Source organism: Polistes fuscatus, unplaced genomic scaffold, assembly GCF_010416935.1.
Source record: "Polistes fuscatus isolate 324 unplaced genomic scaffold, CU_Pfus_HIC Scaffold10, whole genome shotgun sequence".
NCBI classification, from domain to species: Eukaryota; Metazoa; Arthropoda; class Insecta; order Hymenoptera; family Vespidae; genus Polistes; species Polistes fuscatus.
In genome coordinates this window covers 2,286,891-2,302,472 of record NW_025112998.1, presented here as the reverse complement: position 1 = coordinate 2,302,472, position 15,582 = coordinate 2,286,891, and the positions used below count along the sequence as shown (strand labels likewise).

The 15,582-nt window shown below is 34.2% G+C and overlaps 2 protein-coding genes and 1 long non-coding RNA gene across 8 annotated transcripts in view; all 3 read left to right on the top strand.

Annotated features, from left to right (window-relative positions):
• Nucleotides 1-1,080: 1,080 nt before the first annotated feature.
• LOC122526049 lies at nucleotides 1,081-1,979 on the top strand. The gene is made up of 2 exons (XR_006305942.1): nucleotides 1,081-1,159; nucleotides 1,228-1,979. It is a non-coding gene; the product is annotated as an uncharacterized LOC122526049 (long non-coding RNA).
• Nucleotides 1,980-6,422: 4,443 nt separating this feature from the next.
• LOC122525935 (phosphopantothenoylcysteine decarboxylase subunit VHS3-like) lies at nucleotides 6,423-6,770 on the top strand. The gene has a single exon (XM_043648978.1). The coding sequence runs from the start codon at nucleotides 6,423-6,425 to the stop codon at nucleotides 6,768-6,770; it is 348 nt and encodes a 115-aa protein (XP_043504913.1).
• LOC122526045 (sodium/potassium/calcium exchanger Nckx30C) overlaps nucleotides 6,559-15,582 on the top strand; it is a 59,283-nt gene continuing 50,259 nt past the window's right edge. For 4 of the 6 annotated variants that reach the window (XM_043649170.1, XM_043649166.1, XM_043649167.1 and 1 more), the window contains exons 1-2: nucleotides 6,559-8,326; nucleotides 13,690-13,713. In XM_043649170.1, the coding sequence (XP_043505105.1) occupies nucleotides 7,418-8,326; nucleotides 13,690-13,713 (933 nt within the window). In that variant the 5' untranslated portion in view covers nucleotides 6,559-7,417. The remainder of the gene's footprint in view (nucleotides 8,327-13,689; nucleotides 13,714-15,582) is intronic. The other 2 variants (XM_043649169.1, XM_043649168.1) reach the window with 1 other exon arrangement.

Genomic DNA, 15,582 nt, shown 5'->3' with positions numbered 1-15,582 from the left:
ATAAATGCATTTCTCTGAAGGCACACATGTGTTTATATATTAAAAATTTATATTCTAACTTTTTAATGCTGATAACATTAGTAGAACGTATTACCGACGTAGAATAAAACAAATTTAGAAAACTGTAATTACCGACTGTCGATGTTTGAAAAGTAGAATACTGTAATTACCGACTGTCGATGTTTGAAAAGTAGAATACTGTAATTACCGACGGTAGATAAGATAAAGGTAGAGCACTACTATTACCGATATCGCCTTAGCCGGCCTGCCACTAAAGTGGCTTTTGCTAATATTTTTTCCAGGTCTATGCGCCACTATAGTGGCTTACTCGAGTAGCTTACTTGCTCACCGTTTAAATTAAATAATCGTTTTCATGGTCATTCATATTTAAGTAAAATTTTAAAGTTTAAGTATATATATATATGTTCAATATATTTTGAAGAAAAATTATAAATTAATCATTAAAGAAATCTTTATGTATAAAACATAAAAAACATTTCATTGTATACGTCTGATACTTTTAAAACATTTAGATAGTAAAGTACTGCTTTTATATACGGTAATTGTTTAATAACAGGCTTCGAGCGCATAAATTTCTATTATATTTTATTATTATTATATCCTGCATAAAGGATTATACGATTATGCCAATCGAAACTGTTCGTGAAGCAAATAAATTAGAAAAGAAAGATATCTACATAATAAACACGTCTACGTAATAAAACTAATTAATTAATAAATGACTTTCAATATTCAATAGATAAAACACAAATTGATCAATTTAGAAAGGAACAAGTAGTTAAATCAATGAGTGACTTTTAATGTAAAAATTGTAAAAACAAAAACGGTATCCAAATACGCATTAAGAAAGCACTTGATATATTAACAATACAAAATTGCAGCCTATTTTAGTATAACCTTAACGCTCTAGCATTTTTGTTACAACATCGTGGCTCTGTATGGTGGTGAGCCATCATCGCAACGAACGTACTATACAGTTCCCTAACCACCCCCATCCACCACCCAGTGTATTTTCTATCGAGTATGCGCGGGCGCACTGACAGTCGAGTATAAGTTAGTATTAGAGTATAAATGAAGAAGTTTTTAGGGCGCAAGCGCTTCTCTGGTCCAAGTACGTTCGCGCATGCTAACTTCCAAGGTATACGAATACATATTTAGATGCATATATATATATATACTATTAGGAATACTCGTGGGTGTTTTTAGTTCGCACACATCGTTATTCCTCATCCAAGCGCGTTAACGGGCCGACACCAACGGAAGAAGAAGAACGTCGTTCGTAACGTCGTCGAGCTTTGGAACTCGAGGATTTGGACGAAGCCTTCTCGAATGAGGGTGAGGGTGGTTTAAGAAGGTGGGAAGGAAAGGGAATAAAGAGGGAAAAGGGGACAGGATAGGAGATGAAATTGGAGTGGGGATTGGGAACGAGGGGTTAGTCGACATAGAGGAAGCTTACCTTATTTTTCCTTTCTTTTCTACATTTTCGGCTAAAGACTCAATGTATTAGATCTAAATGGTAAGCTGTTTCGATTTAACAATACTTTTTGATGACGCATATATTATTTATGAACTCGTTAGTACAGTAAGATCACCTCGGTTCGTCTTATAATACAAAAATTAATATGTCAAAGTTTTAATAAATAATTATATACGTTTGGTATAAGATAGGAAAGAGTTCATTTTTAACCAATATCATTTTAATATTTTTATATGAGAGATCATTTTATTTAGCTGAAAAAAGTAAATCATTGAGAAAGAATTGGTATCAAAAATTGTTACATATCAGTCGCAAGATATAATATGAGGTAAAGTAAAAGTTGATATTATAAGAACGCGAGAGATAATTTCGGTATTAATATTAAAAAATTAACGTCATATGATGGAACGACTCGTCCTTGAAATTTACAAATTCATCCAATGAATTTTATCATTAGACAAATCTCTCGCAAACCGATCAAGATGAAAAGACAAAAAAAGAAAGAGAAAAAGGAAAAAGGTAGGCGGCGGGGGGAGGTATTAAGTTCTCATGACGATTTACGAGACATTTGGCGGGAACGTATTTAGGTCAGCTTGTTCATTGGCGATGGACTATGAATTAGGCTCTTTCTATTTCTTTTTTTGTTCTTTCTCCCTCTCCGTTCTCTTACTTTCTTGCTTTTCTCCTCATACGTTCGTGGAAACGACCGTTGAAATCATCTATTTGAGAATACTCTCTTTCTCTCTCTCTCTCTCTCTCTCTCACTGTTTTGGGTGGTAGGGTTTTGGAATGGAAGGGATTAGGCCGACGAGGTAGTTCCAGTTACTGCTGGTGGTGCTGCTGGGGCTGGTGCTGGTGCTAGTGCTGGTGCTGGTGGTACTGTTGTTACTGCTAGTACTGGTGCTGGTGCTTGCAGGACGTTCGATAATCGAGCTGGTTCTGCGTTTCGAATGCAGAGACGTCGGAACTTTCGAGGGTGGTATCGCTTATATAGTCAATTTCCGAATACCGGAAGGAGTACTTAACGTTCTGCGTTAAACTCAAACACATGTAGTCCATTACGTACATCTGATTCATTTCCGATCTTTTGAGATACCGGCCTTGAGATTGATCGACTGATTAATAGATATTTCGAATTTTATTACTATTATTCGGCCTATTTGAATAAATCGGTCAAACAAAAATAATCTAATGATTAGATTCATTTATTCATTCGTTTGATAAATATTTCAATTTCATCGTCTTCTTTTCTTTTCTTTCCTATTTTCTTTTTTTGCCCTTATTACTTTTCTATAATTTTTTTTTTTTTCGAATTATACCCGTTCTCAATATAAACTATTTCGTGACGTGTGTAACGAGTATCGATTTTAGAAGCTCACGCATAGACGTTTTATTTGTTTTTACGAAACGTCAATCTCAATCGTGATAGGATACGTCCTATACAGTTACATACAATCATGTTCAAATAATATATATATATACTATTTGTTGTAAAAATCACACGTATTTTTGTTTCTTGAAGCTTAGAATCTAACATACGCATTTGCAGTGATATTATGAAACTTAAATCAGTAAAGATAACGCGATCCAAAGTATTACGTAAAGTGTCTGAGATTGTTTTTAAGAAACGTTTCGTTACGTCCCAGAAGTCGTTATAGTTATTAACGAGAAATGAGAAAATTGGAATTTACTTCAAAGATAATTTTTGCTTATTTTTTTTACTACTTCTTTCTCTTTTTCTTTCTTTCTGCAAGACAATTATGTTTTTCAGTTGGTCGATTCGTTTTTTCCGTATAAATAGTTCAGTCGTTGTCAGTTTAAAGCTTAGGATAGTTTATTCTTCGCATTAACTTTAAATTATTGTTGAGAGTGTTACTATAAGTGAATTTATACTGGATGCACGTGTGCGTTTTGTAAAAATATACAAAATTTATTGTCTATTAAATTATATTATATTTAAGGACTGATAAATTTAATGTTAATTTGTGTAAGTATAAATTATTATCGAGTATGTTATTATAAGGTAGCTCATATATTACAAATAAGCCCTGTAATGCATAATTTATTTTCACAAATTGAATGCAACTACAATATACCTTGCAAAATTTGTTGAAAATCTTAATTTTCTATATTTCATATTAAATTACATTAATTATTCATATATTATATTAATTAATGTAAGAATATTGAAAAACATTTTCTAGTATGGCTAGGTAGGTAAAATTATTTGATACAAACGAAAGCCGTTGTTCTCGAATAGAAATAAGATGAAATCGTTTGTTAGATTAAAACGATGCCTAATTACTCAGGATTCTTAGTGCTGATAGACTATCGTCCTTCTTTCCCACGGAAAAAGAAAAAGTAACACGAACAATCCTCCCTCGATTCGAATTTCGGTCATGGACTAGTTAACTTTCACGCTTCCTTAGCTCGTGTGCCCGTTATCGATCACGAAAGAAAGCGCCATGCGGTTAAGTTCATAGGTACATATAAGTTGAGAGGACGGACATACAATTGTTGCAAATATATCCTTTGTGTAAATTTAGAAATATTTTATTACCAACGTTATTGCGTTTACAAATCAAAATAATGTGGATCAATTTGGAAAATATGATTCATCGTAAAACATATTATTATTATTATTAATTAATTACACATATAATTGCAATTTTATATTTAATTTTATTTCTAATTTCAAATATGTGTGTGTTAACTATTATGAATTTTTTTTATTCTTTTTTTTTCTTTTTTGTATTTAAACGTTCGTTTGATAGATATATGAAGTTATATTAAAAAGACGAAATAATAGTAACATCTCGTGATAATTAGTGAACGAACGACGTAACGTGGCGAGAGTGTGCTGAGCGACGTTGAAGTTGCGTGCACGAGTTATCTCTCGGTGAGATTCTATTTAGATAACACGCAATCGCGACAATGTTGCTTTACTTTGCGTAGGCTGCAGAGAAACGTGTTCACGTTGTATGTATCTAATATATCTATGTATACGTATGTACCTATATGATACTAGACTAGTTTTGTATCTTCATACTCTTACAAAATAATCTTCGTTAGCATAGAATAAGAACAAAAATATGTGACACTACTAATTGATAATATAATCTTTTCCTTTTAAACACGATTCCTTTTCGTCATACTATATTTTATTTGTCAAAACTTTAAAGATCGGAAATATTTAAGAACCGATCTTAAAATAGTCCAGTTTATTCAACTCGTCAGGTTATTTCCAAGTGTATGTTTGTACCGAATTTAAAGAATTCTTCGAAAAGTAAACTTCGTCAGTAGCTGCGACGAAAGTAAACAAAAAGGAAAAGGGTTGAATAATCAAAGAATAAACAACCTCCGAATCGGATGGTGCGCGAGGTAAATAAATAATTTTGAATAAAATCAATTGCAAAAAATACGTGCAATCGAAAAGCTCACAGCCGCAGGAAAAATTTGACGACGAATTTTCGGATACGTATTTATGCCAGCAGCGGATTAAAACAAAAACAATTGAACGATATATTAATATAATAAAAAATAATTTCGTATTACATATTAACCCTTTATGTATTCCATGTGCGTAGTTTTGATTTCCCATATTCGTCCGGCTGATGGGTCGGGCAATGCTCTTAATAACAGGTGTAATTCTATTACAGCCCTCTACATGCTAGACTCAGGACTTTTAACCCCTTCTCTAGGTAGTGTGGACACAATACAGTTTCACGATTGTAAGTGTAATATTAAATAAATCATATAAAAATATTTGAATTTAGTAGTCCTCTGCTATATAATTTTCGGAACATATAAGTATATGTATAGAAAAAGTATATATAGAGAAGAAAGAAAGAAGGAAAACGTGTTAGTAGTCGCGTGGGGTTTCGAGGTAACACCCTGTATACGTGCATTCGTAACGTAGGGTCGTAGAGTCGAGTCGACTCTTCGTTATCGAGCGGGAGCCCGGCGAGGGAGTGCGCGCGCGCACACGCACACACGTGCGCAGATTCCCTCCTCCGTCGGCCGCCACTAGCGCGCTGGAAAAGGATAGACGAGTATCGAAAAGAGATAGAAAAATAGATAGATGGATAGATAGATAAATAGGTAGATAGATAGGTAGATAGATAGATACATAGAGAAGGCCACTTCAGTTTTCTCTATTCTCAGAAAAATGGAAAAAGATAGTATATGAAGGAAATAGGAAGAAGGAGGGTAGTATTCGTTGTTTTTAGAAAAAAAAAGATATCGTTGTTTAGTATCGTATAAAGAAAGAAAGAAAGAAAAAAAAAAAGAATAAACGATAATCAAATGTCGGGGTTAAGAAGAAGAAAAGAGAAAAAATCCGATCTGAGGGTAAAAGATAGAAAGTGAATGATGGAGAAAGATAGAAAGGGTGCTGTCGATGTTAGAAAGAGAGAGAGAGGGAGAGAGAAAAAAAATAGATAGTAGAAATACCAGTGGTGGATAAATCGGAATAGTGGGGGTTAACGGAAGAGTGAGGGGGTTGAGAAAGATGAAGAGAGATAACTGAAGTAAAAGAATAAGAAGTGGAAGAGGAGAGAAGATCCGATCGAGAGCAAAAAGGAGGAGGATATTACGAGGATGAAAGAGAAATGGATAGAAGGGTGCTGTGCTGATGTTGATGTTAGTCAAAGAGAGAGAGAGAGAGAGAGAGACAGATAGTAGAAAGAATGGTGGTAGTAGTGGTAGTGATGATGGTGGTGGTGGTGGTGGTGGATAAAGTGGTGGGGATTAGAGAGAAGGAAGGAAAGATAGAGAGAGAGAGAGAGAGAGAGAGAGAGGAGGGTTGAAAGTGAGAGGGAGAGAGGGTAGAACGGAAGAGAACAGGGTTGTTCCAGTGTGCAGCGGGCGGGCATCGCGGCGGGGGCGCCGTTCTGCTGCTCCTGTATAACAAATCTAGGATTATATGCACCATCCACCGCATCCCAGTGAGCACGACGGCGACGGCGACGGAGACGGAGACGGAGACGACGACGACGACGACGACGACGACGACGACGGGGACGGGGACGGGGACGACGACGACGGGGACGGGGACGACGACAACGACGGGGACGAGGACGAGGACGAGAACAAGGACGAGGGCGAGGACGAGGACGAGGACCAAAACGGCGACGACGGCAAAGACCACGACCAAAACTTTAACGACTACGACGACGACGACAAAAAAGACGTTGACGCCGACGACGACGACGACGCCGCTGGGAAAAAGCAGAAGGAGAAGGAGGAGGAGGTATTGCGAGGGCATCGGTAGCGAGTATTTGGTACCAGTGACGAAGACGTTTATAGTGAAGGTGTTAACGATAATATTACGCGTCGTGTCACGGTCGATCTCATTTTTGGACCTCCGGTATTTGTCGGTGGTTTCATTCTAAAAAGAGAGAGAGAGGGAGAGCGAGAGAGAGAGGAAGAGCTAACGAAAAAATAATAAAGAGTGATTTGTGAGAGACATTTGATCGTGTAATCAACATGACTAGATCATATATTAGTTAATATTTTAGGCTAGATTTTGTAGGTGTATACGACGTGACGAAAAGAGAGGGAGAGAGTGAGAGAGATAAGAAAGATAAGAGAAAGGAAAAATAAAAGTGTTAGAGAGATAGACGGAGAGAAGAGTTGCTAGAGCTGCTGGAGTAAAAGGGCGGGGGTGTAGGAGGAAGAAGAGGCGCGCGCTGCGAGCGCTAGGAGCGGCGCCGTCGAAGGAGGAACCGTGTCTCCTCTCTTTTCCTTATCCTCTAGGGAGGGTGGGGGGGGGCGATAGAGTAAAGGTAAAAGAAGAAGAAGGAGAAGGAGAAGAAGCGGTGTCGCGGCACGCCGCGCCACGCCGCGTCGTCGTCTCTAGAACGCAAGCGATAAATAAAATAGATTGAAGGAAAAAAGTCATAACAGATTGATAGAAAGATGTTGGCGAGTGTAGGCGAACGCAGAGCGCCAGCGATCGCTGTAGGTCTAGTGTTGCCTTTGCTTTTCTTCGTATTACTCGTTATGGCACCGAGTTCATCGATGGCTCATAGGCCAGCTCCGAACAATCCAATTTTGCTGCAGCCTTCTGTACCGAGCACCAGCACCAGCACGGTTACGCCCTATTGGATGCGTTCTTCTTTTAATAATAATAATAATAATCATTATAATAATAATAATAATAACGGTAGTTTCGAAGACAGCGATGAGACGACGTTAATTTACGGACCCAACGTCACTGTTCATACTCATCACGAGGAGAAGGCTCCGCTATTCCCCAGGGATTTATTTACCGTCCAACAACGACGACAAGGCGCCGTAATACTTCACGTACTCGGTGTCGTGTACATGTTCGTCGCCTTAGCTATCGTCTGCGACGAGTTCTTCGTACCCTCGTTGGATGTGATCATCGAAAAACTTGAAATTGCCGATGACGTTGCTGGTGCCACCTTTATGGCTGCTGGTGGCTCCGCACCAGAACTTTTCACGTCGGTCATCGGCGTCTTCGTTTCCTTCGATGACGTTGGTATTGGCACCATCGTTGGTTCGGCTGTATTTAATATTCTATTTGTCATCGGCATGTGCGCTATTTTTTCCCGTACCGTATTATCCCTCACATGGTGGCCACTATTTCGCGATTGCACCTTCTATAGCGCAAGCCTACTCACCCTGATCTACTTCTTTCGAGACAATTATATATACTGGTACGAGGCCCTCGTGCTATTTGGATTCTACTTGGCATACGTCAGCTTCATGAAGTGGAACCAACCGATGGAGAAACTCGTCAAGAGGATACTCTACAGGAACAGGGTGACTAGGGTGAGGTCTACGGATCAGCTGATGCCCTCGGTATGTTACCAACTATCATTTTCTTTTTATAATGCCTTTATCTTCTTATCTTCTACACCTTTCTACCGTCCTACCATCTTCTCAATTTCATATTTGTGTTTTTATATATTCCATCTTATTTCTATCCTCTCTTTTTCACATCTTCCAACAACGAACTTGGAAAATAATATGACATCGCGTGACACTTCAACACGCTTCTTTCTCATTCAAATTCTCGCAATTAGATTTCCACTAACAAACGGAAAAATAACTTTGATTTAGTAATACCCTGTCGATGAGATGGAAGTTTATTCTTTGTACAACCTCTCGTTCCAACGATTTCCAACGGAAACAGTTAGTTCGATTTATTTTTCCCAAAGAAAGAGCAAGTATCTATGAGTGATAAATTCAAATAATTTTAATTGCTTCGATTTTATTCATCGCACGTAAAGTATTATTTCGCTATTGAAAAAGAAGATCATAATTCAAGGCCATCGATAGTGCCAGAGGCCAAGCAAGAAGTCGTCATCATCGTGTTAAGTTCTTTCGATTTGCCTGGAGCTAGTGGTACTTTTAATGTACCTACCCAAAAACTATAGTACTTTTATCTCTCTTCAAAAATTGGGTGCTATCTTTGATAACCTAGTTTCGAGTACCTTTTTGCCAGAAAGTTTCAACGTTTTTAACACATTTTCTCTTCTGTTATTTTTTTTTATATATTTTTATTATATCTTCATTTGATTCCACTTCTTTTCTCTTTTCTACATCTTTTTTTTCTACTTTTATATTCAAATAAGATCCACCACATCTTTTACGTCATACCTTTGTTTGATCGTTGAATGAAACGAAATGATTATTATCATTCGATGGGAAAGTTTCACGGTAGCCGATAGTAATTGTCATTGTTGTCCAAGGAAGAGAGAATTTATTCCCGTGAAGAAGGCAAGTAATAGTACTTCGTAAGCAATTCGCGTTTTCGAGTAGATCGATTTTGAATCCTCCATGGGTGAGTAGTAGGAGTCTGGGAAATTGGTTATCGAGAGGACATACTTCACCGCAATCACAATCCCGGAAGAGCTCCGTCCTAGAGACGAGCACGAGAGGAAGGATCTCTAGAATCGCAAGGACACGGCTAACTTTTTTTTTATCCTTTTATTATCACGTGAAATTGAGCAACGCTCTCTATTATAATAAAAAAAAAAAAAAAAAAAAAGAAAAAAGATATCGTTTGATTATATTTGCACGCAAAGATATCATCGATAAGTACAATTTAATAAATTCAAAGATAAACTTGATTTAATAGAATTTATTATTACTAAATATATTATAAAACTAATTGATAGGTATCAAAATGTGTACGTGTGTATATTTTAAATAATATATGATTTTAATTATAATTTATTGTATTATTGGGCTGGTCGAAAAATAACGTAGGCATTTTTAATATTTTATATTTGAAGGAATAATATTGGTATTTGTTTTACTAAAGCTCCTGAAATATTGATTAATCCAAGAATATTAAATGGTAAAGTTATAGGATTAACATTATGTCAGAGTTGCAATGTATGGTATAATATAATTTCCGAAATAAAATATTGATCAGCCGAATATTACCAATTAAAAAGATATTAAAATCAGATTAGGTCAGGTTCTATTTGTTTACGTTAATATTGGTTTTTTTTTTTTTATCTAGCCACAAAAGAAAATAAGATCGAAGTTGGAAATCTCGTATTTTTGTGCTTTTTTTTTTTTCAAGAGCTCTCTACTTTATATTATTTTATTTTATTTTATATTTTGTTTCTTCTCTCAAACTTTGCGGAAGATGAAATGTACGACGTTCGAAAAAACTTTTTGCTTACTTTCTCTTTCTTCCTTTTGACAAGGAGAAAACAAATGGTTATCGGTTTTCTAATTAGAGAAAAATAACTTTTATCTTAACTTTATCCACGATATTTCTCTCGATTCGAGTTGTTTTATATAATTTGTATTCTATTTAGGAAGAACAATTCGATATCTTCGAAATATCACTAGGTATATATATTTTTTTCGTTTTTCACGCATTCGTTGAATAGCTTGATTTGTTTTTTTTTTATTTATTTATTTCACGTTTCGTTCTGTCCGAGGATTTTTATATAAAAGATTTTTTAAAGAGAATTCTTCGCATAAACGTTTATTTGTTGTAGGAGTTCTTCGTCATAAGTATTTCGTATATGAATACATGTATGCAGAAAGCTTATCTGACAGTTTGCAGATTCGTGACATAAAAATCCTTTTTCTCTATTTCACTTTTTCTTTTTCTACAGATTTATATTATTTGAGTATGTACAAAATATATATCTTTATATAGTCTATGCATTTAAATACAAGAAATAAGGTTTTATATTATCCATTGTAATAGAGATTAACATTATTTTTATAAATTGGTCATTTAAATGATTATTTTTATCAACGTATATTTGAATAAAGAGTAATGTTTCTATTAAGGAATATTTATTGAAATAAAGATCTCTTTATATTAATAATATTAAGAGAAATTTATGTAAAGGAATAACATTTTCTCTTGCCCATTTGTGATAGAGATAAATAATAAATTATTACTACAAAATAAATAATTTTTATTAACGTTCACGTTATTAAAAATGTATGATTTATTAATGAACATTTGATGAAAAAAATAAAACCATTATATGAAATACAGGTGGAGAAATTGATATAAGAGTGAGAAAAACATAAAGAGATGAATATTTAAACGGAAGGAAATTTGTAAATATGTAAATCAGAAAGGCAATCCTTGTCGTTAGATGGCGTCAAGTAAATTGAAAGATAATCTAAAAAGCTATACGTTAAAGCAGCCTTAATCGTGGCTTTCTTTGACATGCCACCAAGTGGAAAGAGCTGGTCATAGTGATATCGTACATGTGTAACCTCTCTAAACCGCAAACGAGATCTAACGAATTAGAGAAGGTAGTTTAGAACGTTAACGTTCGAGTCTCGTTTTGAGTAGGCACTCCTTAACAGTCTACTAAATGTTTCAATTTTATTTGCCAAAATAATAATACCTTTCATTTGAACTATTTTCCATTTTTATATTCATAATTTTATGCTTATTTATTATTTCTATATTTACGCTGATTTCTTTTTCTTTTAATTAATTTGTCCGAACACATCCGTGTAGTTAAATAAAATTTTGAAAAATATCGCTTTATCGATAAAAAAGGAATAAAAGAAAAAAAAAATTAACCCTTTGCACTGGAGAGGTGATATTTTATTGAAATCGCCTATTGTTCGTTCTACGGTTTACCCTCCCCTCCTTTCTGTCTCTGAGGGTAGTTAAGAGTCTACCGCGTTATGGAAATTGAAATTACGCACGCGATCCAACCTTCTTCAATCCTCTCCAGTATTCCAGCTTCTCGTTCTCATGATATGTGTGGTGAATTAAGTTGAACGATAATCCGCAGACGTGGTTCAGCCGGATCAACTGTAATTATTGCAGTTAAACGTAGGACACGCTCACTCTAACCACAAACTAATGACTACCTCTTGCTACAACATTTTGGCTGAATATATGTCCTACATTTCTGTTTGACCTAACTCTATCTATCTATCTATCTGTCTATCTATCTTTCTTTATCTTTTCTTTTACTCTTTCCTTATCTATTTCTACGAACATATTAAATATATTTTTCTACTAAATTATTTCAAGTTCTCCTGTGAATATCTTAATATTAATTATCGGTGTTATTTCGATTACTTTATTTGTAAGATTTACATTTCCTTCTTAAAAAGTATAAATGTTACAAATATATTAAATACATTCTTTAAATAGATTTAACAATTTTAATCTTTGATTGAGTAGAACTTAACTAAAGAGATAAATTAAAGTAGGCTACTGGTTAGAAGCTAATTTTGCGTTGGTTAAATCCCAGCGATGGTTTGAAAATAAAAAAAAATGAACGTTTAGCCGGTCTCTCGTTATCCACGAAAACGATAAGATCAAAAACGAGGAAAGGCGCGTGTTCCGCAACTTTATTGTAATTTCCTCTGGGAGTTGACTTTTAGAGTCAGTCGCATCCCCGTGAGCATCTTAATTGAAAGCTTCGGGTCAATCTTCCAGGTTCGCTATTAACGAGATTGTTTTTACCAATGGGGACGAGCAATTTCGACGCTTACTAGCTTTTTTCAGGACTTACCTGTAATTTTCAGATCGTTTATATCGTTTATGGTCTGAAATAAATACCTATTTAAACTTACTATCTCCTTACCATGTACAATACAGGATGGGTCAAAAGTTCCTAAAAGATTTCAAAAATCAATTACTCTTTCTCAAGACTTTTTACACTAACATTTTTTTTTTTTTTAAATTGTAAACCCACAAACTTGGAAAATGTCTTGTAAAAGTAAATTGTAAAAGTAATTGATTTTTAAAATCATCTAGAAACTCTTGGTCCATCTTAGTATTGGCATACTTTTGATTTAATAATTTATATTTATTATAATATGCACTGACAATGAGAGATATTGACATAATGTTTAATAATAATAAATCCGTTTGGATGCAAACGTCATTTATAATAATTCAATGTTTATTCTTCTATTGATATTATATTATCTTTATAATTATCATTTAATTCCTCTCTCTCTCTCGTCTTTCTGGCTTCCATCTCATCGATTTATTATAAATATATACAATTATAAGATAACGAATAATTCCTTTTCTATCCTTGTCTTTTAATACGCATTTCATTTCCTAACACAACATTTGCGTAAATGTAAATGCAGCGGAATTCTACCCCATTTTCTATACGTCGAAACACAGATTTATATCATTGTAACAGTCCTATTCAATTTCTATTGAAGTTCGTTGTCGTGAATTAGTCACGTTGCATATTACCAATTACCAAACTCAAACCTATAATTATCAGTAGAAATCGTAGAGACATTGAATATAAAATCATATCATTTCAAAATGTGCATGTTATCGAATCGTTATCGTTATTATCTTACGAACTTTGACATTTCATTTACAAAAATTCCGCTGTGTTGGTGCTTCTATTTTTCTTTCTACCTCTTTTTCTTCTTCTTCTAATTTTTATTTATACAAATAAAAAAAAAAGGCTCGTTATTTCTCAAGCTTTTACAAATTTCACACAACAACAAGAACAAAAAAACATTTGCGTATGTACGATTCGATGTGAACCGCTTTCGTAAGCACTGCACTTATTTAATTGTATAATCGTTTCTCCTTGTCGTAAGCCAAAAGAAGAAAAAAAGAAAGAAAAGAAGAAAAAAAAGAAAGAAAATAAAAAACATCAAAAAATTATTTAAAAAAAATACTCGATTGACTGGCATAATTGTGATTGTAACTGGGTGTTTCTTGCTTGCAGCACCAGAGCGCCGCCCAAGCATTGGTGAGTCGCATGAGTCTCTCTTTTTCTCATTCTAATTCTTTTCTGTCTCATCATTCTATCTATCTATTTATCTATCTTCTATAAATATCTCTTTCCTATCTCTCTCTCTCTCTCTCTTTTCCATTTACGTCATTTTTCGTTTAAACACAAGGTCGGGTCAAATGATAACGTTATGCAACTGTTTATGTCCCCCTTTTTCCGTACATTTAAACATTCAGTCTGTTAACCACTTATGCTGGTAATTGATTAATTAAAACAAGTAACAAAATAGTTCGCAGTAACTCGAAACGCCAAGAAGTTAATTCTATGTATATTTTAAACAGACGTGTACAATAATTCTCTTTTATAATTTTTTTTTCAGAATAATATCTTTTGCTAAGTAACGTGGGAATGCGGAATGCCAAAATTACATACGAGCGGAGACATTTTCTTACATTTCCAGAATAGTTACACTGCATTTTTTACTTTTCTACGCATACAGTGACTCCAAAAAATATTCGCATACTACAGTTAACGTTTTGACTTCATATTTCGGTTGTTTATAAAACGATCGTTCTAGTTATTATATTTAGCAATGGGTAATTGTTAAACGTATATTGTTTAGAATTGAAATGTAATTGTTTCTATTTTTTAAATGTAAATTTTGTTTCAAAATTTTTCTTTTTTTTGTTTATTAATTCAATGCGTTATCTTTATGCGTTATCTTATCGTGAATTGGAAAAAATATTGAATTTAAAGAAGAGAAATAAAAAGAACTCTTTATTTGATGTACTCAACTTTAATTTGACATGGTTGCACGTGACGCTTAAACATGCACACACGTAAATCATCCCATCTGACTACACGTGCATCCCTTTCTGCATGATAATCCTGATGCGTAGAGAATATAAGTGTATGCGTATATATTTCAAATAGAACGTGTGTAGTATGCATAAATTAGAAATGAAATGTTCTAGCAAGTTTACAAGAATGTTACTTTTTTTCTGCTCGTTATTTTATTTATATTAACTTTTTATATTCGCGTAGGTTCTCACTTTATATTTTTTTCTATGGTAAAGAGCATAATGTATTATTTGAATGTCGAACAATTTTTGTCGTCGTCGTTTAACTATCCTTTTTTTAAATTTTAATAATCATAGTATCACGAATAACCACTTTGCATGCTACGAGAGATTCTCTGTCTTTTTGATATACTTTCTTTTATCAATATTGAATCTTTACAAATGATATTTCATTAGTATTTATCTAATCTAATTAGATTGTTGTATTTTTAAAAAAACATCACATTTGGTACATAAGAAATTATTTATCATTATTCAACTTAAACATAACAAAATCTATATATATATATTATTTAAGTGTGGTAATGCAACGATCATTCTCAATCATTGTCAAGAAAATTTGTACATACGTATATACGAAAAGATTTATTATTATTTGGATGAAGATAAAGAATATATATATATATAAGAAATATTAGACGAAGCTTTGTGACGTCCAGTAAGTAAGCAACAAATCCCGATTCGTTCTCCTCACTTTAACGGTATACTACGAAATAATTTACTCTTGATGGACGCCAGGGAAAATCCAATCGCACGGATAATCGAATTGTCGGCTCGATGGATCGGAGAGTATCTTCTCTTTCTCGGTTAGTCTTTTCCCCTAACGATAGACACATAGAGAGAAAGAGTGTCGTTTTTTTTCTCTATTTTCTTCTTTCTTTTTTTTGTATATCATCGGATTAGAATGTTCATTCGCCTGTGTGAATCGAGACGACTTTGGCAGGGAAAAATTTCGTTTGGCCCATTGTGCCGTTCGTGTTTATCGATCCAGGCCAATCCTATTGTCGTTAAGGGATATAAATTGATA

Excerpts from the sequence above, each read along its gene's own strand:
- LOC122525935 (XM_043648978.1), top strand. The coding sequence starts at position 6,423 with ATGCACCATCCACCGCATCCCAGTGAGCACGACGGCGACGGCGACGGA.